Source organism: Pecten maximus, chromosome 14, assembly GCF_902652985.1.
Source record: "Pecten maximus chromosome 14, xPecMax1.1, whole genome shotgun sequence".
In the NCBI taxonomy this organism is placed as follows: Eukaryota; Metazoa; Mollusca; class Bivalvia; order Pectinida; family Pectinidae; genus Pecten; species Pecten maximus.
Window position 1 is genome coordinate 36,510,702 of NC_047028.1, and position 23,301 is coordinate 36,534,002.

Sequence of the window (23,301 nt, forward strand, 5' to 3'; positions counted from 1 at the left end):
GTACAAATCGTTTGGTAGGTCTGAAGTATGATCTTCGTATTTGAGGACAACATGATATTTGTAAAATGTGTAGAAAGAAATGAACAAGTCTGAGGTAAGTAATGTTGGTACACATGTATACGTTCCGGTAACCTGATGACAGTCTTATTCGTGATTCACTTTTCTTTTTGTTCGTCCAGATTTCAGTAAACTAACAAAAGTAAATCTATAAATAAGCATTTTGTTTTACCTTTGTGACAAACGTATGCGAATCCATTCCCCATTTATCTTTTTTTTTTCTTTCTAATTTTCAAGTATAAAATGTCTAGGCCTACTACGTGAATGTGATTGCAGAATAGGCATTCTTGACTTCGTTTGCTTTTCCTGTGTACTGTCATATACGGTGCATGGTACTCTCACGTTCACAATGATAAATAATTTATGATTATAAATCATCATTCATTGACAAAACTCTTCAAATAATCGTAAATTAGACAAAACTCTTCAGCGAGCCGAAGCGTTTTCCGGACAAAATGCATGCGGAGATGACCCCCAAAAGTGCACCTGGCGGCAGCCGATTATACAATCACATGACCTTTCAACTTTGTATGTAAATGAAGAATCTGGACAGGCTGAGGGAGCCGTTTGAAAAATGGCGTTCAGAGTGAGGAATTCGGCGATGTTTTCACGGATTATTGTGTTTTGGATGTAACAATTCGTATTGAGTGGCACGGTAGGTTAAAGATGAATGTTTTCTGATGACGGTCGCATATAGAGTGTGCCGTGTCAGTTTGAATAAAAGTGTTTTTTAGTCGATTGAAGTGTAGTGGACTGCCGTTTCGCTCGTGGCGGAGTTTCCGGCCTTCTGTATTACACAGTACACATACCACTGATATCATTTTTTTAATTTTTTTTCTCTAATTTTCTATGCAAGCGCCTGTGTGCCTAACAATACTTTTCGTTTGTTTTTTGCTTTGTGTTCCATTTTTGTGTGTACACGGACCGCCATTTTCAATCCAATTAAGTTGATATCGGGGGAAAAAAACTTGGAAATGTTAATTATCGTGATTGTGTGTCTCTGAGTGTAATTTTGGGGATCGAATAACGGATTCGTAAAAAAGAGGTAATATCATGACATCGTTAACCACTTAAATGTATTCTAAGTGTTTGTCAAAATCATGACTTTGAAAATTCGACATTCTGCGCGATGTAGCTCCGCCTTGAGAAGTTAAAGGTTACACGGCGCGCGTCATAAGTTTCTCGTCTCAAATATTGGAGTACTTCATGACCAGACCCCCTAGTCACCAACAAGTCTCCAGGAACATTGTGCTTCCCATGCTGTCCGAGAGCACCCTACAAAAAACTAAACCCGCTCGCTGCCACCAAATGTAACGTGCATCGCGGTACAAAGGAGCGGGTCACCCATCCAAGAGCTGACCACGCTCGACGTTGCTTAACTTCGGTACACAGACACGTCAACAAACTGCACACCGCAATATGCAGCTGAAATCTGCTCAAAGTTACACTTGTAACCGTGCTGACAAAATCACAGACACTATAACTAAATATTACCTCATCGATCCACAATAACTGATTTTACAAGTATACTGTGTATTTGTCTTATATAGCCATTTCTTTCATTTACATTCACGTACACACCAGTTTGTAAACACGACACACGTGTTTGCGCCCTTTGGTGCTCATATTTATGCGACTTTGTACACACAGATAATGTTTGTTTGTAATATTTTTAATGGTTTTTTTTTTTTTTTTTTTTTAAATATTCTTAACTCATTAACTAGCTATGCATGTTACCTTAACATAAGTAATTGGTGTAAAACAGGTTATAATTGGGGTTTATAATCATATCAAAAACGATACACCTAAATCATTCGCTACGCTTTGCCATGTATTTTTTACTGAACTGGTGTAATTTTTACCGAACTGATGGTGTCACGTGATATCTGAATTATTCCAGTTGGGATACAGAGCGGCAGGATTTTGCGGATTTTCTGTATAAATAAGATATCTATTCAATCACAGTTAATCATACATATGAGTGTAAGCTGTTTTTATTCATAGATCTTAATAATCAACGTGCAACACACATCTGGCGTTAGAATGAAGGAATGCCCTTTTAAAGTTAATTATGAATCTGTAGCATTCTACCATGAAATCAATTACGTATCTGTTGCTCAATAGAATATTATCATTGTGAAATCACCTGAAAGGCCTTATAAAAATACACTGACATGTATCTATGCAGTTAGATGAAGTAAAAACCGAGGAAAATAAATTTAGCAAGAGTAACGCGGGGCGCAACAATTCTCGCCAGTCCAATGCTAAGGTGGCAATATTCAATCGAAATGGTAACAAGTCATAAACTGTGTCATAGAGGTCGATTTGAAACAAAGTCAGAAAATCTCCGGACAGGATAAAAAATACTGAAATAAACAAGGGGCAATTATTTCTTTCAACAATAATTGAATAAACGTCGATCGGCCAACAACACACCCAAATATCATGATTATAAAGCATTAAAGTTTTAAAGAAATGGTTTCAATTCTGACAGAGGAGATCATGGATGATAAAAAAAATAGAAATGTAAGATTTAAAACATTTACTATATCATGATTTATTTATTTAATTAATTTTTTTTTTTCATTCATGGAATATGTTGACTGCTCTTAAAACCATACTTACTTAGAGATAAGCAAAACATTTCTATCGAAAGTACTAGTGACCGAAAATCTAGTCCTCTTGGATCTAGTGTAGTTGTAAGTATCAATACCGCTGTCGGTGAAGGGGGGATAACTCGTACTGAAAATATAATCTTTAATGGTTCCAGGTTTTTAGCATCGCCTCCAATTAATTCATCTCATCTCTCTTGCCTTTTTTAGAGTTTTGTTTATCATCGCCTCATATCACCAATACTGTAGGTCCTTAGTATCACTGATGAGTCATTGGTTGACGATACAGCTATGTGTATATGGTGTAGTAAAATTAAGTCTACTGTATCAGACGACGTATATATATATATATATATATATATATTTATGTCTCTGCTGTATCTAACTTTGAAGCTGTTTTGATAGGTACAAAACTTGTGTGTCTTACGTAAAATACATATATAAAACACCGAATCTTGGATAATTCATGTATGTCATTATAGGCCTATAGGTTTTCTGAAAAACCGAACATCGAAAGTGAAAGTCATTCTTTTACAAAAAATATGAACGAAATTACAGTCATATAGGTCTGACTCATCCGATTTGACAACTGAAAAGACGATATCAAATGTGAAATAAAGCTGTGTGTATAATCATCTATTTTCAATGTTAAACAGGAATTCAATTCTATAATGCCGAGTGTTGTACCAATCACATATTTATTCATAAAAAAGCAAAATCGAAAGTGAAAGTAGACGTTCCTTTGGATTCCCCGAACTATTGTGCAGTTGGTTTGCACACGTCATCGACTTATCTCGTGCAATAGGGGAAAACCCCATGGAAGTTACACTATCGCCGCCATACAGCCAGATTTTCTCATTACTCAGAGGGATATGACGACCGTTCAAGTATACCGGCCAGACAGGTATGTATTCACACTTTATATTATCATCGCCGTTTCGTCTATTTCGTCAGTCAGGGCGGTAGGTATATTTTTATCACATTTATTTCTGAGAACTCGTGATACCGTCGTTGTAGCCCTAATTGTTACTGTAGGACATCACTGAAGTCACCCAAGTCTTAGATTGATTCAGTTATTTCCTGTCACGTGATACATATCTGTAATGTGGATACCGTTAGATTCATGAAGTTGTGTACCAGCGTTTGATTTTTTTAATCTGTCTCCCTATGCCATTTGACCTAATGTTTTGTTTTGAGTGATAACTTACATTCAAATTATATTTGTGTATACATGCAGGGACTTATATACTCTCTTATGACCGTCCCTGTGATAATAAATGCACGTTCTATACAAGGCGATGTCATTGGCAGCTGCAGGCTTTACACTATAGTCTGTTTCAAAATGTACATAACGATCGATAATAAATTACTAAAGGTTTCGGTGATTATATATATCATTATTTATGTATCAGCTGCATTTGTTTGCTGGGTTCATCGCCCCGAGAACATGCAGCCAGGGTACGTCATTAGGTTTGTAAACTTGTATCATTTTATACTAATGACGAACAGACTCTTATTGAAATCGCTTTGCATCTGATTATCATTTATAAACTACACTACAGATAGTTTCGTTTTCTTTTTTCGTTAGTACTTTCGGTTTTGACTAGGACATTGTGCAATGACGTTATCTATATTTAGATATTGATGTAAGATAAAACATACCTGTTACAACATGCGTCGACAGTCTTTGTGATCTATAACGTTCATATCAGTTATATAATTCATGGATCGAACTGTAAACAAAGTAACCAAATAAACAACCAATTTTAACCTATCAGGGATGTGTGTTACTCCTATAACATAAGAGGCCGCTGGTCAGCTCTTTTTCTATCGTCGCCTGTCAAAAGTATCTCGCCGTGTAAAACCTCTAACATTGTTGCAGTAGGATGTGTATTAGCAGAGACGTGTATATCACGGTAACAGCATTGAATATACATACATTTTAAAGATTAAACATATCAAGTTCATTTATTACTTTGAGCTATACCGCTCATCAGTTGAACAACAACACACACTCACCAATATCGCACCTACAGTACGCCTAGAAGTGTAGAGGGATATCTAGCACTGCATATAATAAAAACTATTTTGTGATTAATAAACTCTCAAGACGTTAGCTTAATTTAATGCAATATCACGTCTTCTATTAGCAGTTTTTATATATTTGGCCAAATAATATAGATCTTTTTGATTTTCTGTGCATAATAATTGGAGGGGTATGGTGTGTATATATATAAGGGGTATGGTTTATATATATATATATATATGAGGGGTATGGTGTATATATATATGAAGGGTATGGTGTATATATGTATGAGGGGTATGGTGTATATATATATGAGGGGTATGGTGTATATGTATGAGGGGTATGGTATATATATATATGAGGGGTATGGTGTATATATGTATGAGGGGTATGGTGTATATGTCTGCAGGGGTATGGTCTATCTCTCTCTGCGGGGTCTGGTGTCTCTCTAGTATGCGGGGTCTGGTGTCTCTCTCTGCGGGGGTCTGGTGTGTCTCTCTGCGGGGTCTGGTGTCTCTGTCTCTGCCGGGTCTGGTGTCTCTCTCTGCGGGGTCTGGTGTCTCTCTCTCTCTGCCGGGTCTGGTGTACTCTCTGTCTGCGGGGTCTGGTGTCTCTCTCTCTGCGGTGTCTGGTGTCTCTCTCTGCGGTGTCTGGTGTCTCTGTCTCTCTCTGCGGGCTCTGGGTGTGTCTCTCTCTGCGGGGTCTGGTACTCTCTCTCTGCGGTGTCTGGTGTGTCTCTCTGTTCTGCGGGGTCTGGTGTGTCTCTGTCTCTCCGGGTGTGGTGTCTCTCTCTGCGGGGTCTGGTGTCTCTCTCTCTGCGGGGTCTGGTGTCTCTCTCTCTCTCTGCGGGGTCTGGTGTCCTCTCTGTCTGCGGGGTCTGGTGTCTCTCTGTTCTGCGGGGTCTGGGTGTGTCGCTGTTCTCTGCGGGGTGGGTGGCCTCTACTCGGGCGGGGTCGGTTGTCTCATCCCTGCCGGGGTCTGGTGTCTCTCTCTGCGGGGTCTGGTGTCTCTCTATTGCGGGGTCTGGGCTACTCTCTCTGCGGGGTCTTGGGGTCTCTCTGATCATGTGGGGTCGGGTGTCCTATCTGTCTGCGGGGTCGGTCTCTCTCTCTCTGGCGTGGTCCTGGTGGTCTCTCTCCCTGCGGGGGTATGGTGTCTCTCTGTCTGCGGGGTCTGGGTCTAATCTGTATGCCGGTGATCTGGTGGTCTCTCTTCTGAGGGGTTCTGGTGTGTCCTACTTCGCTTGTATGCGGGGGCCTGGTGTGTCTCTGCTGCGGGGTACATGTTGTCTCTCTGTCTGTAGCGGGGTCTGGTGGTGTCTCTACTCTCATGCGGGGTCTGGTGTCTCTTCATCTGCGGGTTCTGGTCTCGTCATCGGTATGCGGGGTCCTGGTGTGTCTTTCTTTCTTTCTTTTTGTCCTCTTTCAATGCTTTGTTTTTTTTCCTCTCTTCTTTTCTTTTTTTCTCTTTCTTCGTGTTTCGATTTTTTCTCTCTCTCTTCTTTTTCTTTTTTCTCTCTTTCTTCTTTTCTTTTTTCTCGCTTGCTTTTTCTTTGTTTTTCTCCTTTAATCCTCACTTTTTGGTTTTTTCTCAGTCTTTCTTCTTTCTTTTTTCTCTTTTTTCCCCCTTTTGTTTTCCTTTTCTTTTTCTTTTGTTTTTCCTTTCTCTCCTTTTTTTTTTTCTCTCTTTCTTCTTTTGTGTGTATATATATGAGGGGTATGGTGTGTATATGTATATCAGGGGTATGGTGTATATATATGAGGGGTATGGTGTGTATATGTATATCAGGGGTGTGGTGTATATATATGAGGGGTATGGTGTATATATATGAGGGGTATGGTGTATATATATGAGGGTATGGTGTATATATATGAGGGGTATGGTGTGTATATGTATATCAGGGGTATGGTGTATATATATGAGAGGTATGGTGTGTATATGTATATCAGGGGTATGGTGTATATATATGAGGGGTATGGTGTGTATATGTATATCAGGGGTATGGTGTATATATATGAGGGGTATGGTGTGTATATGTATATCAGGGGTGTGGTGTATATATATGAGGAGTATGGTGTGTATATGTATATCAGGGGTGTGGTGTATATATATGAGGAGTATGGTGTATATATATAAGGGGTGTGGTGTATATATATGAGGGGTGTGGTGTATATATATGAGGGGTATGGTGTATATATATATGAGGGGTATGGTGTATATATATGAGGGGTATGGTGTATATATGTATGAGGGGTATGGTGTATATATATGAGGGGTATGGTGTGTATATGTATATCAGGGGTGTGGTGTATATATATGAGGAGTATGGTGTATATATATAAGGGGTGTGGTGTATATATATGAGGGGTATGGTGTATATATATCAGGGGTGTGGTGTATATATATGAGGGTCGGTCTCTCTTGCCCTGCCGGGGTCTGGTGTGTCTCTGTCTGCGGGGTCTGGTGTCTATCTGTCTGCGGGGTGTGGTGTCTCTCTCTGAGGTTTCTGGTGTTTCTCTGTCTGCGGGGTTGGTGTCTCTCTCTATGCGGGGTCTGGTGTCTCTCTTTCTTCCGGTGTCGTTGTGTCTCTCTGCGGGGTCTGGTGTGTCTCTGTCTCTCCGGGGTGTGGTGTTCTCTTTCTGCGGTGGTCTGGTGTCGCTCTCGGCGGTCTGGTGTTCTCGTTCTCTCCGGGTTTGGTGTCTCTCTTCTTCTTGTTCTTTTTTCTCTCTCTTTTGGCTTGTTTGTTCGTTCTATCCTGTGTGTTTTGTCCTCTATTCTATGGTCTGTTTTGTTCTCTTTTCTCTCCTTTTTTTGTTTTACTCTCTCTTCTATGTTTCTGGTGTCTCTCTCTGCTGGGTTCTTTTTGTCTCTCTCTGCTGGGTCTTTTTTATCTCTCATTCTTGTTGTATGGTGTGTTATGTAATATCAGGGGTATGTTAATAGATTGAGAGGTATTGTGTGGTATATTTAATCAGGGTATGGTGTATATATATGAGGGGTATGGTGTGTATATGTATATCAGGGGTGTGGTGTATATATGTATGAGGGGTATGGTGTATATATATGAGGGGTATGGTGTGTATATGTATATCAGGGGTGTGGTGTATATATATGAGGGGTATGGTGTGTATATATACCAGTGTTTGTTATATATATGATGAGTATTGTGTTATTATTAAGGGTGTGGTGTATATATATGAGGGGTGTGGTGTATATATATGAGGGGTATGGTGTGTATATATGAGGGGTATGGTGTATATATATGAGGGGTATGGTGTATATATATGAGGGGTATGGTGTATATATATAAATTGTTATTTTTGTATATTATATCCTGTGTTGTTGTTGTCATATCTATTAGGAGTATGGTGTATATATATAATTTGTGTTGTGTATATATATGAGGGTTATGGTGTATCTTATCCTTTGTGGTGTATATATCTTGAGGTTTCTTTTATATCTATTATTTTTATTGTTTTTTCCTCTGTCGTATCAATTTTTATTGTGTGTTTATATGTATATCCTTCCGGCTTTTTTCTCTATCTATTACTTTTTCTTTTCTCTTATCTCTTCGTCTTTTTTCTTCTCTCTATTTTTTTTTTCTCTATATTATTTTATTTTCTCTCTCTCTTCTTGTTTTGGTTGTATATATCTGCTGTTTTCTTTTTTCTATCTCTTAGTTTTTTTTTTTCCCCTCTCTTATTTTTCTTTTTTCTCTCTTGTATGTTTCATTTTTTTTCTCTTTCTTCTTTTGTATGTTTTTTCTATCTTACTTTTTATTTCCCTCTTCTTTTTTTTCTTTTTTTTCTCTCTCTCTTCGTGTTCTTTTTTCTCCTCTCCTTCGTTTTTTCTTTTTTATATCTTTCTTCTTTTTTTTTTTCTCTTTCTCTCCTTTTTTTTTTTTCTCTTCTCTTTTTCTTTTTCTCTCTCTCTTCTTTTCCCTTTTTTCGTCTCTTTCTTCTTTTCTGTTTTCTCTCTCTCTTCTTTCTTTTTTCTCTCTTTCCTTCTTTTTCTTTTCTCTCTCGTCTTCTTTTCATTTTTTTTTCTGTCTCTCCGTTTCTTTTGTCTCTTCTCCTTCTTATTTCTTTTTTGTCTCTTTCTCTCCTTTTTTTTTTTCTCTCTCTTCTTTCTTTTTTCTCTCTCTTCTTTTTCTTTTTTCTCTCTCTTTCTTTTCTTTTTTTTATTTTCTCAGTCCTTTTTCTGTTTTCTCTCTTTTCTTTTTCTTTTTTTTTCTCTTTCCTCCTTTTTTTTTTTTCTCTCTCTTCTTTTTTCTTTTATCTCTCCCTTCTTTTCTTTTTTCTCTCTCTCTTCTTTTGTCTTTTTTGCTTCTCTGCGTGCTTTTTCTTTTCTCGTCTTTTTTCTTCTTTTTCTTCTCTCTCTCTCCTTTTTTCTTTTTTCTCATCTCTTCTGTTTCTTTTTGTTTCTCTTGTCTTCTTTTTCTTTTTTGTCTTTTCTTCTGGTTTTCTTTTTCTCTGCTTTCGTTCTTTTTCGGTTGTGGATTTGGGGGGTGGCTCTCGGTTCTTTTTTTTTTTCTGCTCGGGTTGGTCTTCTGTATTTCTTTGTTGTCTCTCTCTCTCCTTGTATTCCTTTTTTTTCTTTTGGGGGTTGGTGTTACTTTGGGGTACGGGTGTATTTATCGGGGGTGTGGTGTTACTATATTAGGGTCATGGGTTTATCTTCTCGGTGTGTGGTTGTATATATCTCGGGTACTGGTGTCTATCTCGGGGTGTGTTGTCCTCTCCTGAGGGGTTGGTGTCTCTCTTGAGGTGTATGGTGTGTTCTGTTATCGGGGTATGTTGTCTCTTGTACTTGTACTCTTCTGGGTCTGGTTTGTCTCTTCTCTGAGGGTCTGGTTACTCTCTACTGCGGGTTGGTCTTCCTTCTGCGTAGTTTCTTCAGGGGTGTTGTTCTTTCTGGGGTCTTGTTCTCTATCTGCGGTGGTTGTGTTCTATCCTATGGGGTCTGGTGTCCTACTCTCTGCGGGTTTGGTGTCTCTCTCTGCGGGGTCTTGTTCGTCTCTCTGTGCGGTGTATGGTGTGTCTGTCTTGGGGTCTGGTTTGTCTCTCTGCGGGGTCTTTGTCCTTGTCTGGGGGTTGGTTGTTATCTCTGCGGGGTCTGGGTATCTTCTCTGCGGTGTCTGGTGTCTCTCTCTTGCGGTGTCTGGTGTGTTATGTTCTCAGGGGTGTGGTGTCTTTTGCGGGGTTCTGGTGTCTTTTCTCGGGGTTGGTGTTCCTATGTCTAGGGGTTGGTGTTTCTCTCCTGCGGGGTCTGTGTTCTCTTGTCTGCGGGTCTGTGTCTCTCTCTCTGCGGGTCTGGTGTGTCTCTGTTCTCGGGTATGGTGTATTACTTCCTGGGGTTTGTGTTTTTGTATCCATCATGGGTGTGGTGTCATATTTCTGCGGGTCTGGTGTATCTCTGCGGGTTCTGGTGTCTTATTGGGGGTACTGTGTGTTTGTCTCTCGGGGTTGGTGTATATATGAGGGTTGTGTGTATATGTATATCAGGGGTGTGGTGTATATATATGAGGGGTATGGTTGTATTACCTTAGGGGTCTGGTGTTTCTATTCTGCGGGGTTGGTGTTCTCTGGGGGTCTGGTCTCTCTCGTCTGCGGTGTCTGTTCTCTCTCCTGGGGTCTGTGTCTTCTCTGCGGGTTGGTGTCTTTTCTGTAGGGTGTTGGTTTGGTCTCTGTCTCGGGGTCTGGTCTCTCTGTCTGCGGGGTCTGTGTCTCTCTCTGCGGGTCTGGTGTCTCTCTGTCTGCGGGTCTGGTGTCTCTCTCTCTCGGGTTCTGGTTTCTCTCTATCTGCGGGGTCTGGTGTCTCTCTCTCTGCGGGGTCTGGTGTCTCTCTGTCTGTCTCCTGTCTCGGGGTCTGGTGTCTCTCTTCTGCGGTGTCATGGTGTCTCTCTCTGCGGGTCTGGTGTCTCTCTCTCTGCGGGGTCTGGGTCTCTCTTCTGCCTGGGGTCTGGTGTCTCCTTCTGCGGGGTTGGTGTTCTCTCTCTCTGCGGGTCTGGTGTCTCTCTGTCTGCGGGGTTGGTTTTCTCTGTCTGCGGTCTGGTGTCTCTCTCTGCGGGTTGGTGTGTCTCTCTGCGGGGTCTTGGTTTTCTCTCTTCATGCGGGGTCTGGTGTCTCTCTCTGCTGTGTCTGTGTTCTTTGCGGGGTCTGGTGTCTCTCTGATCTGCGGGGTCTGTGTGTGTTCTCGTCTGCGGGCTCGGTGTCTCTCTGTCTGCGGGTCTGGTGTCTCTATCTGCCGGGTTGGTGTCTTCTCTCTTTGCGGTCTGGTGTGTCTCTCTCTCGGGTCTGGTTGTCTCTCTACATGCGGGTCTGTTTGTTCTTTTCGGGGTCTGGTGTCTCTGTTCTGCGGGTCTGTGTCTCTCTCTCTGGGGGTCTGGTTGTTACTCTGTTGCGCGGTCTGGTGTCTTCTGTCTGGGGTCTGGTCTCTACTCTCTCTGCGGGGGTCTGGTGTCTATCTGTCTGCGGGGTCTGGTGTCTCTCTGTCTGCGGGGTCTGGTGTCTCTCTCTCTGCGGGGGTCTGGTGTCTCCTCTGTCTGCGGGGGTCTGGTGTCTCTCTCTCTGCGGTGTCTGGTGTCTCTCTCTCTGCGGGGTCTGGTGTCTCTCTCTATGCGGGGTCTGGTGTCTCTTCCTGCGCGGGTCTGGTGTCTCTGTCTCTGCGGTGTCTGGTGTCTCTCTCTGCGGGTGTCTGGTCCTCTCTATGCGGGGGTCTGGTCTCTCTCTTGCGGGGTCTGGTGTCTCTCTCTGCGGTGTCTGGTGTCTCTGTCCTCGGGGTCTGGTGTCCTATCTCTCTGCGGGGTCTGGTGGTGTGCTCTCTCGGTGTTCTGGTGTCTCTCTCTCTGCGGGGTCTGGTCTCTCTCTCTGCCGGGGTCTGGTCTCTATCTTGCGGCGTCTGGTGTCTCTCTCTGCGGGGGTCTGGTGCTCTCTCTTCGGGGGTCTGGTGTCTCTCTGTCTCGGGTCTGGTGTCTCTGTCCTGCGGGGTCTGGTCTCTTGTCTGCGGGTGTCTGGTTTCTCTTGTCTGCGGGGCTGGTCTCTTTCGCGGGTCCTTGCTCTCTCTCTCCTGGGGTCTGGTTCTGCCTATCTGCGTGGTCTGGGTGTCGCCGCTGCGGGGTCTGGTGTCTCTCTCTGCGGGTCCTGGTGTCTCCCTCTGCTGGGTCCTGGTCTCTCATATCTGCGGGGTCTGGGTGTCTCTCTCCTGCGGGGGCTGGTTCTCTCTCTCTTATGCGGGGTCTGGTGTACTCTTTCTGCGGGGTCTGGTGTCTCCCTCTATGAGTGGTATGGTGTATACGTATGAGGGGTATGATATATATTTATTTTCTACAAATAGAATACAGTTTTTACAGCCGCTATATACAGTTTTTATACGTCTAGGCTTACATGTTTTTATAGTTTGACTGTCTCATATATTTCAAGGCATGGGTCAAAGATAGTGCCGCTATTTTTTTTTTTTTTTTTATTATTATTATTAATGCCGTCAAGCGGCAAGAAATACTTCTCTGGCAAATAAAATCGATTAACCTCGAGTTCGAGTCAATGCTTAAAGCACAATATACTATTTTCATGTAATATTTTCTGAATTCATTAAACGTGAAAAACGAAAAAGATCATAGTTTAAAAAAAAAGATAAATTGTTAAAGAGGCTCTGGGCACAGACAATACGACATGCTCCTTTTACAAAAACACAAAACAAAATAACTAACTGGGATCCTAATGACATGTTTCCATGAAACTCATGTATGGTAATCCATCATTAAATTTGCATCAATGGTATAACTGTAATAATGAATTTTCCATTGTTTGTACGCAGAATGTGGCTTTCTGATTGGTTGGGATTTTTCTTCCCTACACCTTCCGAAATTCCTAGAATGGCGCGAAAAATGTGACGTCACAATACGCCAATTGACGTTGCGTATTGATTTGAGAAAAAGAATCCTATATCAAACCAGTAAAATTGTACATAAAACATGTTTTAAATTAGAAAATTATTTTCAGAAATTAATTATAAGCGTTGATGACAATTATTTTAGTTTCATAGGGGTATGAAAAAAATATTTGCAAACTTCTGTACGAATCCGCTACGCGGATTCATACAGTTTGCAAACAAATTTGTTTTCATACCCCGATGAAACTAAAAAAAAATGACATCAATGCTTATCTAATATAATTAATATAATGCAATATACATACATATGTAGATATGTTTGGAAAACTATACAATCCAAAATAAGTTGGAGTTTCCTCCCTTCACCCGTACTATTGGATACCACTGCAGAATCAACCCATGTAAATATAAGTTGATGTTTGTAATAATTTGGAAAAGATTTCATTAGTCTTAAATCATTAGACCTGTAAAAGCTCAACGAAATTTGTTGATATTGAAATATTCTAAATTTCGTTTGCGTGCAGAGAATACTTTACGCGAGGATAAAATTTATGCTAATTACGTCCTTTTGATCGCGAAAATTTCCCCGAAAAGGTTACATATCGAAATCGCGAAAATAACCACGTTTACATTAAAAAGAAAAGGGATCTATAGTGATATACATATGCACAAAATGTAAATAATTTCCGTTGTTGAGATATAAACTATATGTATGTAGTATCATGATAATTATTAGTTGATATATTGCAAATCGGAGGAGGGGCGAGTATGATGTGAATACAGATTTTGATTTTTTTTTCGTGTATTTCCGTATGTGTCGATGACCAGCTCGGTTACACTCTGACTAAATGACATTAATTATAAACTTAATTAACAAAGAAGTTGTTAAGTAATTATGAGACATGTAAAATAATATTTTAATCACAAAGTGTAAATGTAGGTTGGATATGTAGATATCATGTGAAACAGACGAAGGATAAGTCGTTATCATCAAATATGTTCCTTTCTTGATATACTTTCAGAGAATGTAGCCACCATGCTTGCAACAATATACCCTTCGGGCAATAGAAGCACCTGTTGAATTCCAATTTAAAAATGGACGAGGACAGAGGCGTCAGACCAAGAGTTAGAGCAGATGAAGGGAGAGAAGCGAGAAGAGGTGCCCGAAGGGGAGATGAAGAGGTAGGAGGACGGCGAGGAGGAGAAGATGGGGAGGGCGGAGCAAGACGAGGAGGAGGAAGAGGAGGAGGAGGAGGAAGAGGAGGAAGGGGCGGAGGACGTGCTGGCCAACCAGAAAGAGGTCCCCGTCCGTGGAAAACTCGCCTTGGGTTCAGGAAACTCACTGAGTTACAACACAAGGAGCCGTCTGATATTCTAATAGCGATAGCTTACTCCGACAGCGGCCTCCAGGAAGGTTTAAATGACACGACACTTAGCCGGGACTTCATCTGTCTGTTCCTTAGATGTATAGCAAAGGCATGCAAGTGTCAATCCTCACCGGCAAAGATCATACAACTTATCACATTGATGCACAATTCTAATTTCATTAATTCAACTCTTCCTGCATTCCTGACGAGAATGGTATTAGAACAAACTCCAGCCAGACAACGAGAATTCAGAGTGCCTATCTCTGACACCATCTGTATCATTTCGGAAATCGCCCGCCGAAGCCCAAGTTCAATAACGTCTGTTTTTGGCGTTATCGGGATAATGGAGACGGTTTTGAATACTCTGAGAGCGACAACGGATATAATCGATGATGAACTGTGGCAGGAGTTTGAGGATTGCTGTGTGCTTAAAGATAATATGCTTACGGACGTACAGAAGCGATCAAGGAAAAAAGAGGACACTTCAAGGCATGACACCGAAGAACCAACAGATAACTTCCGGGAGATTTCTGTGTTCCCAGAAAAATCTGATATTCAGAAGGAAGAAGGTCCGTTTTTACGCAGAAACATCAAAGAAGGAGGTTACCGAAACCTTGATCACTACCTCGACGTTCAGTTCAGACTCCTCCGAGAGGACTTTGTTGGTCCTCTTAGGGACGGTATCAACGGTTACATAGCAGCTGTGCAGACCGGCAAATCAAAGCGTTCACATGAAATGCGTGTTTATTATGACGTGCAAGTCTTATGCCCGATTGGAGCTAACAATGGACTTTGTCATCGAATTTCTTTTGACGTCAGTAGGATGCAACGAGTGAACTGGGAATCAAGCAAACGTCTGATTTTCGGCTCTTTGGTATGTATTTCTAGTGATAACTTTAAGACATTATTGTTTGCAACCGTTGCCGAACGAGACCCCAAGAAACTTAAGGAGGGCATCTTGGACCTGAAGTTTGAAGGCATGAGTAGAAGAAGTTTCAATTTGGATTTCAATCAAAAATACGTCATGGCAGAAACTGTGGCATATTTTGAAGCCTATCGACACGTTCTGAAAGGTCTTCAAAACATCAACGATGGCGATCTTCCATTTGAAAAGTACATAATCAAATGCAACACGAAAATGCATGCTCCACTCTACTTGAGGCAAAACGAGCGTGCAACATTGGACTTGCGCCCGCTTGTTGACGAATCTTTCATCATTAGAGGTGTTAAGCAGGACCTTGTACAATTCAATAAGGAATTCAGCGCCAAATCGGCTGTAGCAAAATCAGTAGAGGTTAAAGGTTTATGGCCAAGCGCAGAGTTGTTGCATCTGGATCAATCCCAGTTCACTGCGGTAAAACGCGCACTTACCAGTGAATTTGTGCTCACACAGGGGCCTCCTGGAACTGGCAAAACCTACATCGGACTTAAGATAGTCAAAGCTCTTCTACACAATCATGCCCTGTGGAATACAAATCCCGTTACACATGAGCCAGACCGTAGACCGATGCTTATAGTCTGCTATACCAACCACGCTCTCGATCAGTTCATAGAAGGCATAAGCGCTTTCTTTAAGGGGACTATACTTCGAGTCGGTGGAAGGAGTTCAAGTGAAGCCATGAAGCAGTTCAACTTAAATAGTATGCGTTCAAGGATGCGAGAGCTAAGGGAAGTACCAGAACAAATACATCGAGTGAGAATGAACGCAAGAAACCATATGAAAGAACTCCAAGATGAGATCAACCGTATATCGGGCTCCTTAGAAATCGCCAGTCGAGAGGTGTTAAACGAAGATGTATTAGAATCCTTTATGGGGAAGATTTTATGCAGATATCGTCAATACAAGACACATGGTTGATTATTTTGACGATGGCTTTCAAATGCCAAAACGAAAGAAACATGCGGCTATACTGGATTGGCTGAGTATAGATACCCTCTTATTTGGCGAGGAAGAGCCGAACGCAGATTGGATGATGGAGGGTCACAATGATGTTGCTGATGTAGAAGTCCAAAACCAACCGCAAGGTCCAGCACTACCTAACGCCGCCGGTGCAAATCTACCTGAAGCTCAAGATGATAGAGAAGAGGACGAAGAATTAGTTGATGTTCTGGATGAGGTAGATGCTATGATGGCTCAACGGGAGATCGGTGAGGATTTCGACGATGGTTATGGCATTGAAATGGAAAAGGCAGAGCTTGTAATGCTCAAGATGCAATTGAGTAAGCATTCCGTTGCACTAAATGTTACTAACTTGGAGGAGAAAGACACTAACCAAACCGATGGTTGGCAGATGACAAAGAAACAGAAAAAAGATCTTAAAAAACGTCTGCGAAAAGAGCTTGGATCTACAGAAAGAATGAACGAAGCAGAAATCGACATGATTTATGACGTTTGGGAACTGAGCCAGAAGGACAGATGGAGATTATACAGACATTGGGTGAACAAATTTTCCGAAATGATGCGGGATAAGATCAGATTGAAAGTTCGCGAATATCAATCATCATGTGACCAACACCGAGAAGTTCTAATGCAAGAGGATAAAGGGATCATTAGAGGGGCAAGCGTGGTAGGAATGACTACCACTGGAGCAGCAAAATACCAGGCGGTATTGCAGGAAATTGGGCCAAAGGTGATAGTGGTGGAAGAGGCAGCGGAAGTGCTGGAAGCTCATGTGGTCACAACACTTAGCAGGGACTGCCAGCACCTCATCCTCATCGGAGACCACAAACAACTCAGACCAAATCCTACGGTCTATAAACTGGCTAAAGATTACAACCTGGATCTGTCTTTGTTTGAAAGGATGATAAAAAATAACATCGATCTGGACTGCCTTGAACTTCAACACAGGATGCGTCCAGAAATTTCGAAGATCATGACCTTGATATACCCGGATCTGAAAGATCACAGCATTGTCCAGACGTATGATGACATTAAGGGAGTGGAAACAAATGCGTTTTTCATTAATCACAATTTTCCGGAACAAGAAGATGCTGATCTTAAGAGCCACTCAAATATTCATGAAGCCAAATACATTGCAGCGCTCTGCAAGTATTTTTTATTACAAGGATATGAACCAGAGCAGATCACTATTCTTACTCTTTATTCTGGACAACTGTTCACAATAAGAAGGGAAATGCCTAAACAGATCTTCAATGGTGTGCGCATCACAGTAGTCGACAACTTTCAAGGCGAAGAGAATGACATTGTTCTACTTTCCCTTGTAAGAAGCAACAGTGATGGGAAAATAGGATTCCTGAAAATCGATAATCGAGTATGTGTTGCCTTGTCTCGGGCCAAAAAGGGTATGTTTGTAGTAGGGAACATGGATATGATGGCACAAGGAAGTAAGCTATGGAAAAATATCGTCTCCCTTGCACAGAAAGAGAAGATGATCGGAGAGGGCCTAAATCTGGTTTGCCAAAATCATCCAGACGACAACGGTACGGCAGTCAGATTACCAGAGGAGTTCCGAAAGGCACCCGAAGGAGGATGTATGAAACCGTGTCAGTTCCGACTCGACTGTGGTCATACCTGTAGTATGGTGTGTCACGTTCTGGACCAGAAACATGAGAAGTTCCAGTGCAGAAAGCGTTGTGAACGAACAATTTGTGCTAACGGACATAGATGTAAAAAGCTTTGTTACCAAAAATGCGGAGACTGTCAAAAGATTGTTCAGAAAAAGATACCACAATGCGGCCATACACAAGCAGTTCCCTGTCATATAGATCCATACTACTTCCAATGTGAAGAGAATTGTTCTGAAATCTTATCATGTGGACACCAATGTCAGGAGGCGTGTGGCGATGATCATACAACACAATGTTCAGAACTGGTCCAAAAGGTATGGCCTTCATGTAGACATGCCGGGCAAGTGAGATGCTTCGAGAAAGAAAAAGTAGAGTGTATCGAACCGTGCCAGGATATATTGGAATGTGAACACCTTTGTACCGGAAGTTGTGGATCATGCAAAATGGGAAGGATTCACAAAGCATGTGCAACGCGATGCGGCCGAACATTAATTTGTGGTCACGAGTGTACCGAACGATGTTCACGATGTCCACCATGCAACATGGTTTGTCAAAACCGCTGCATTCACAGCAAATGCCAGAACCGGTGTGGGGAGCCCTGTGTACCTTGTAACGAAGAATGTGAGTGGAGCTGTAAGCACCACACATGCGAGAAGTTGTGCTGTGAGCCTTGTGACCGACCGCGTTGCAATGAACCATGCAAGAAAAAACTGAAATGCAAACATAAATGCATTGGCATGTGTGGGGAAAAATGCCCTTCGCTTTGCAGAGTTTGTAACAGGGAGGAGGTGACTGAAATATTCTTCGGCGATGAAGATGAACCCGATGCCAGGTTTATACAATTAGAAGACTGTGGCCATGTGATCGAAGTCAATGCCATGGATACGTACATGGATCAGGATGAACAGAATGAAATCTTGTTAAAGGGTTGTCCAAAATGTAAAACTCCTATCCGCAAAAACTTACGATACGGCAACGCAATCAAGAAAACCTTACAAAACATAGAACAAGTCAAACGGAAATTACTTGGAGACGAACAAATGGTCAAGGTTCTCCTGGAGGATATGCCGGACAAAATCAACGAGATAGAAGCCAGGGACAGCATAATACTGATGAAACAGTTCAAAGAGATACTTGAAGAAAAGGATATTTCAAGTCCTAACCGCATTAAACAACATCTTATCGGTAAATTCTGCCAGGAAACACTCGTTACTGTTGAAAACCAGACGGCCTTTCTCAAAAGAGTCAAGGACTTGAGAAAAAAATATAGAGATGCGTAACCGTCTCCGGATTTGAGTACCGTATTTGAACAGACAAAGGATCACCTTCAGCAACTTCGGCTTTGGTTGCTGAAAAAGAGGACGTACTTTACGAAGCAAGAGTCCACAGACGTCATAGATGAACTCCGTAGGCTTACTGACCTCAGAAACTTTCCTTCTGTACAAAACACAAATTAAAAGTAGGAACATGGACTTGGATGAGGAGTTAAAAAGAAGGATAGGTGTTGCGGATTTGATGCTCACTGATGGAAAGAAGTTCACCGAAGCGAGACAGAAGAAAGTTAAACACACACTCAAGATGCTGGAGGAAGTTGTTCCAAAGACCGGTCTGGGTATTTCAGAGGAGGAGCGGATTCAAATCACCCAGGCTATGGGTATGGGGACAGGACATTGGTTTAAATGCCCTAATGGTAATTTTATTTGTTTATTCATTTTTTATCTTCTTTATTTATTCATTTTTTATTTTATTTTTTTAATTTTTCATATACAGTTATTTGACGAAGAAAGCTCAACAATGAAAATTATTTTATTGAAATTAGTAATGGTTACGTTCAAATGTATTTTTTCGGTAAAATGTTTTTTTATGAATTTGCTTAAACGACGAATAGAAAGCATGGTCAATTGAAAACAAGGGTAGTCATTGTGAAAATTCCTTCCACTTCTCAAAAGTTTTAGCTTACTTTCTTATCTTTAAAATCTAAAGTGAATAAATAGATAATTGCACACCGAAGAAATTCAGTCGTGCTCCGCCTCTATATTTCGATGTTGACGCCGCGGACGCTTGGTGTCCGTTTTGTGTCTTGAGTGATCATTAATGGACTAATCTTAAACTTTATAGGAATATTCATTGTCATGGAAACTTGACAGCTATAATAAGTCTGATATTGCTTTTAAATTAATTGTTCTTTAATTGGTAAGTAAGTTCACTCAATATTTTGATTGATTATCACAATAAGACTAATTAGACTTTTATCAGACTAACCAAACACTGTATTAGTTTAATCAGAAAGCGTGTACAGGTTCTCATCCCTATTCGACCATGATTGATGACGTGTTTTCCCTGTCGTTTAATAATGCATTCTTTAATATATTTCTCTCTTTTGTGCTTATAGAATGTTGCTTTCACTTACAACATCAAATTTCACCTACAACATGAAATCACAGAATATACTTCTATTATACAATTCAATTATACGACTCACTTTGTGACGAGGGTTATTGTGTGCTACTGGTTTTCCCGTTCATCAATGCCTATTGTAATAACTATTACTTTTGTTTTATTACAGATCACGTCTACGCAATTGGAGACTGCGGTGGTGCGACAACGGAGGGGCGCTGCCCAGAATGCAATGCGACCATAGGAGGCGGATCACACACACTTCGACGCGATAATGCATTGGCGCCTGAAATGGACGGTGCTGCTGCGCCAGCCTGGCCCACCACATTGGTCCACAACATCGAGAATTTTCATATCGATTAGTGATGAAGGTATCAATTTTTATGACGTCATGATGACTTCAATTAACAACATTGACACATAGCTGGTACAATACATATTCAGGATATACAGAGTCCTTTATACAAATATTGTTTTCATGTTAGTTTGGAACAATTGATTCACAACCGCCTTTGTAGCAGCACAGTAGTTTTGTGGAATGGATAATGATCTTAATATAATTGATCAAACATTTTAAATGACCATTCAGATAGTAAACAAATGAATTTTGCAGTTATGTTTCTGGATTTTTTATGTATGTATTTCCCGCTCTTTTGCCTTAAACGAGCCATTTTTTTTCTATAACAAAGTAACAAAAGTTAGTTTTTTGTTAATTATGACTCTTAAACTGATATTCATCCCGAATGTCAGCAAACGTAGGATTTGATTTCCTAAAATGTTTATGCTATCAACTGATTCTACTCTGGATTTGTTTTTAAAAATGGAATTTAAATATTATTGTTGTGATGGTTTTTAATAGGGTTCGCTAATTGTTTCATGATGCAGATGACCTGGATGTGCGGCTTTTACAAGTACACCTGTTTTCGGTGACCATGTTCATGAAGTCTTCAACATGGTCGCTTATATGATGACTTGGTAGTAAATATAACACATTTCCTCACCTGTTAGCCTCTAATTATGTTCTTTTTTTTATGATAAAATGCATACAATGCATCTTAGTTTTCCTTTGACCGTTATTGGAAATGAAAGACACGCCTCTAAAAAATGGACTAAAGTGAGGACGCTCATGTTTTGATTTTGTTCTGCAAGCTTGTTTTCCATGAAACTTCTTCTTGCATCATTTTTATATAAATTATTATTTATTTTAGCACATAATTTGCCTGTTATCCAATTATTGATGTAATTAACGATTTATATTTGTCACTAATGTGATCTACCCCAGAGCGTCTTCCGTCGGCTGCGCAAGTCAAAAATCGATTGTGACGTCATAATATGGACAATGATGTTACGGCATGAATTGATAAGGACGGAACAATTTCCTGCCTCCGTTTGACTTTGTGATCCAAATTTTGACTTTTAAACCCTGTGATAAAAAGTATAAGCATTAAATTGTTTTCATTTCATATGAAACTTTATGGAAATCGTCGCGTGATTTTAATTTTTGCTCGCCAAGATTCACAAAAATAATATAACGTGTCAGACTTGTTTCGAAATTTTCTATAAAATAAACATAATTTAATTTTTGATCCTATATACATGTATATATACTGTTACATTTTGCGTTAGCATGTGTTCATAAACAATTCTTAGTATAATGTAATGTTTTGCGTTGATGTGTGATTATTTACGATATGGTGAATGTTAGCTAAACCTGAATCAGGGATTTGCATTTGCCCCTTAAATGGTATAGGACAAACCCTGTGCTGTACACTCACACGTGGGTTGATAGCGTTTGAAATTTGTAGTGCAGATTTGAGCTTCAGTACAGTCCTACAACATATTTAGCTGACCATTGAGGCGATGTCAAATATTTGTCGCTTTGCACGTGCGGTACTGTTGAATGTAGATGGTGTAAAGGTGAAATACAGTAATATCAGTTGTACCACACCAAAGTACACCAAAAATAATATACAGTATATATAGTTATAAAACCACTTATATTATTCTCTTTGTATCAAAGTTTATAAAATCTGTATTGAGTTGATAAATCATGTTTGTTTTAACTCGTAACGTACACTCATTTGGCAGTATGATTCTTTATTGGTGATATAATTAGAAATAGCTTTTTTTTCAGTCCGTCTGTTGTCTCGCTAAAACTCGCTAAACTAGTAAAGTAACTCGCTAAAACTCGCTAAAAAGTTTGCGTGGTCAAAACAAATTATCATAGTGTCAAACACTTCTTACTGATCTTCGCACGTTCCCTTAATATGATATGATAGTAGTTTTATAACACAACCAATATGGTATTTTATAGTGTGACGTTTCAATGACTACACTGTCACCTTCATCATACTTACGACCAATATGAAACGTACTAGCGATTTCTTATGCATTAACCGAGATGGTAAGTGATTCATCTATTCTGAGAATGTTTCGCTTCTTTTATTTTATTTTTATCATCTCGTCACACTATTTTTAAAGTTGGTGTTTTTAGGATCATGATAGAGACGAAACGTCCTCGGAGAAGATCGACACTACATAAGTCAGTGCAAGTACGCGTCACCTTGGTCATTAGTCTGGTGAAGGTGACAATGTAGTCATCGATACATTGGTTGTGATAAATAAATTATATCATATTTTCTTTACCAACCTGATTAAAATGTTCAGAGTTCCTATACTCCTTAGCAACCGAAATGAAGTTAACACGAATTTTTTAAAACACCTTTGTTTGCATTCAGTAATTGTAATTGATTAGTATTCAATGTAATGTCTCATCCTAAATATTTCAACAAATAGAAAATTTGAGAGTCTAACTTTTATTAATCTCAGAAGCTACATAGATATGAAATCCACATATGTTGTTAGGCTCGATGTTAAAAACCTTTATAAATGCCTTCTATTTAATCGTTTTACACTCGTTTTACATTTTTTGTTCACGGCAGAAGTTCTGTTGAGCATTTTGGTTGTTCGAGCGTGAACATGATATGTAATATAAAGAGGCTTATGCTTGAATGTTGATGTGAATCAGAATTACCTGAACCCGTTTATTCCAATCATAAGGACAATTATTTGGCAAAAAGTTTCATTTTAATCATATTTATGAAATTAATTAATAAGTTGTAACCAGATATAACTTCAACATCACTTAAATATAATTGTCGGATTTACTTAAATTAATATTTGGAGAAAGAAACTCACAAAGTAAGTTTACTGCCTAGCAAATCATGATGGAAGCTCTTTTTTTATTACCGCAAAGATAGCATGACGTGATTTAGCCTGACACCGGGAATAAGCGACAATATGGCCCAATATGTGTTAAAATACATTTGCTTTATATATATATATGTGTATAGAATAAACTAAAAATGTCCATGTGACGGTAAACAATAATGAAATAAAAAGTCAAACAAAGATCTGCTGTCTC

General features: G+C 40.2%; 1 protein-coding gene and 1 pseudogene across 1 annotated transcript; one reads left to right on the forward strand and one right to left on the reverse strand.

Annotated features, from left to right (window-relative positions):
• Nucleotides 1-3,485: 3,485 nt before the first annotated feature.
• Nucleotides 3,486-22,403, forward strand: LOC117342169 (NFX1-type zinc finger-containing protein 1-like). The gene is given in 4 exon segments (XM_033904180.1): nt 3,486-3,573; nt 13,608-15,765; nt 15,767-19,170; nt 20,047-22,403. Coding segments are annotated over 2 exon segments (5,079 nt in total). The 5' UTR covers nt 3,486-3,573; nt 13,608-13,680; the 3' UTR covers nt 18,761-19,170; nt 20,047-22,403.
• Nucleotides 5,875-10,070, reverse strand: LOC117341893 (annotated as a pseudogene).
• Nucleotides 22,404-23,301: the final 898 nt, after the last annotated feature.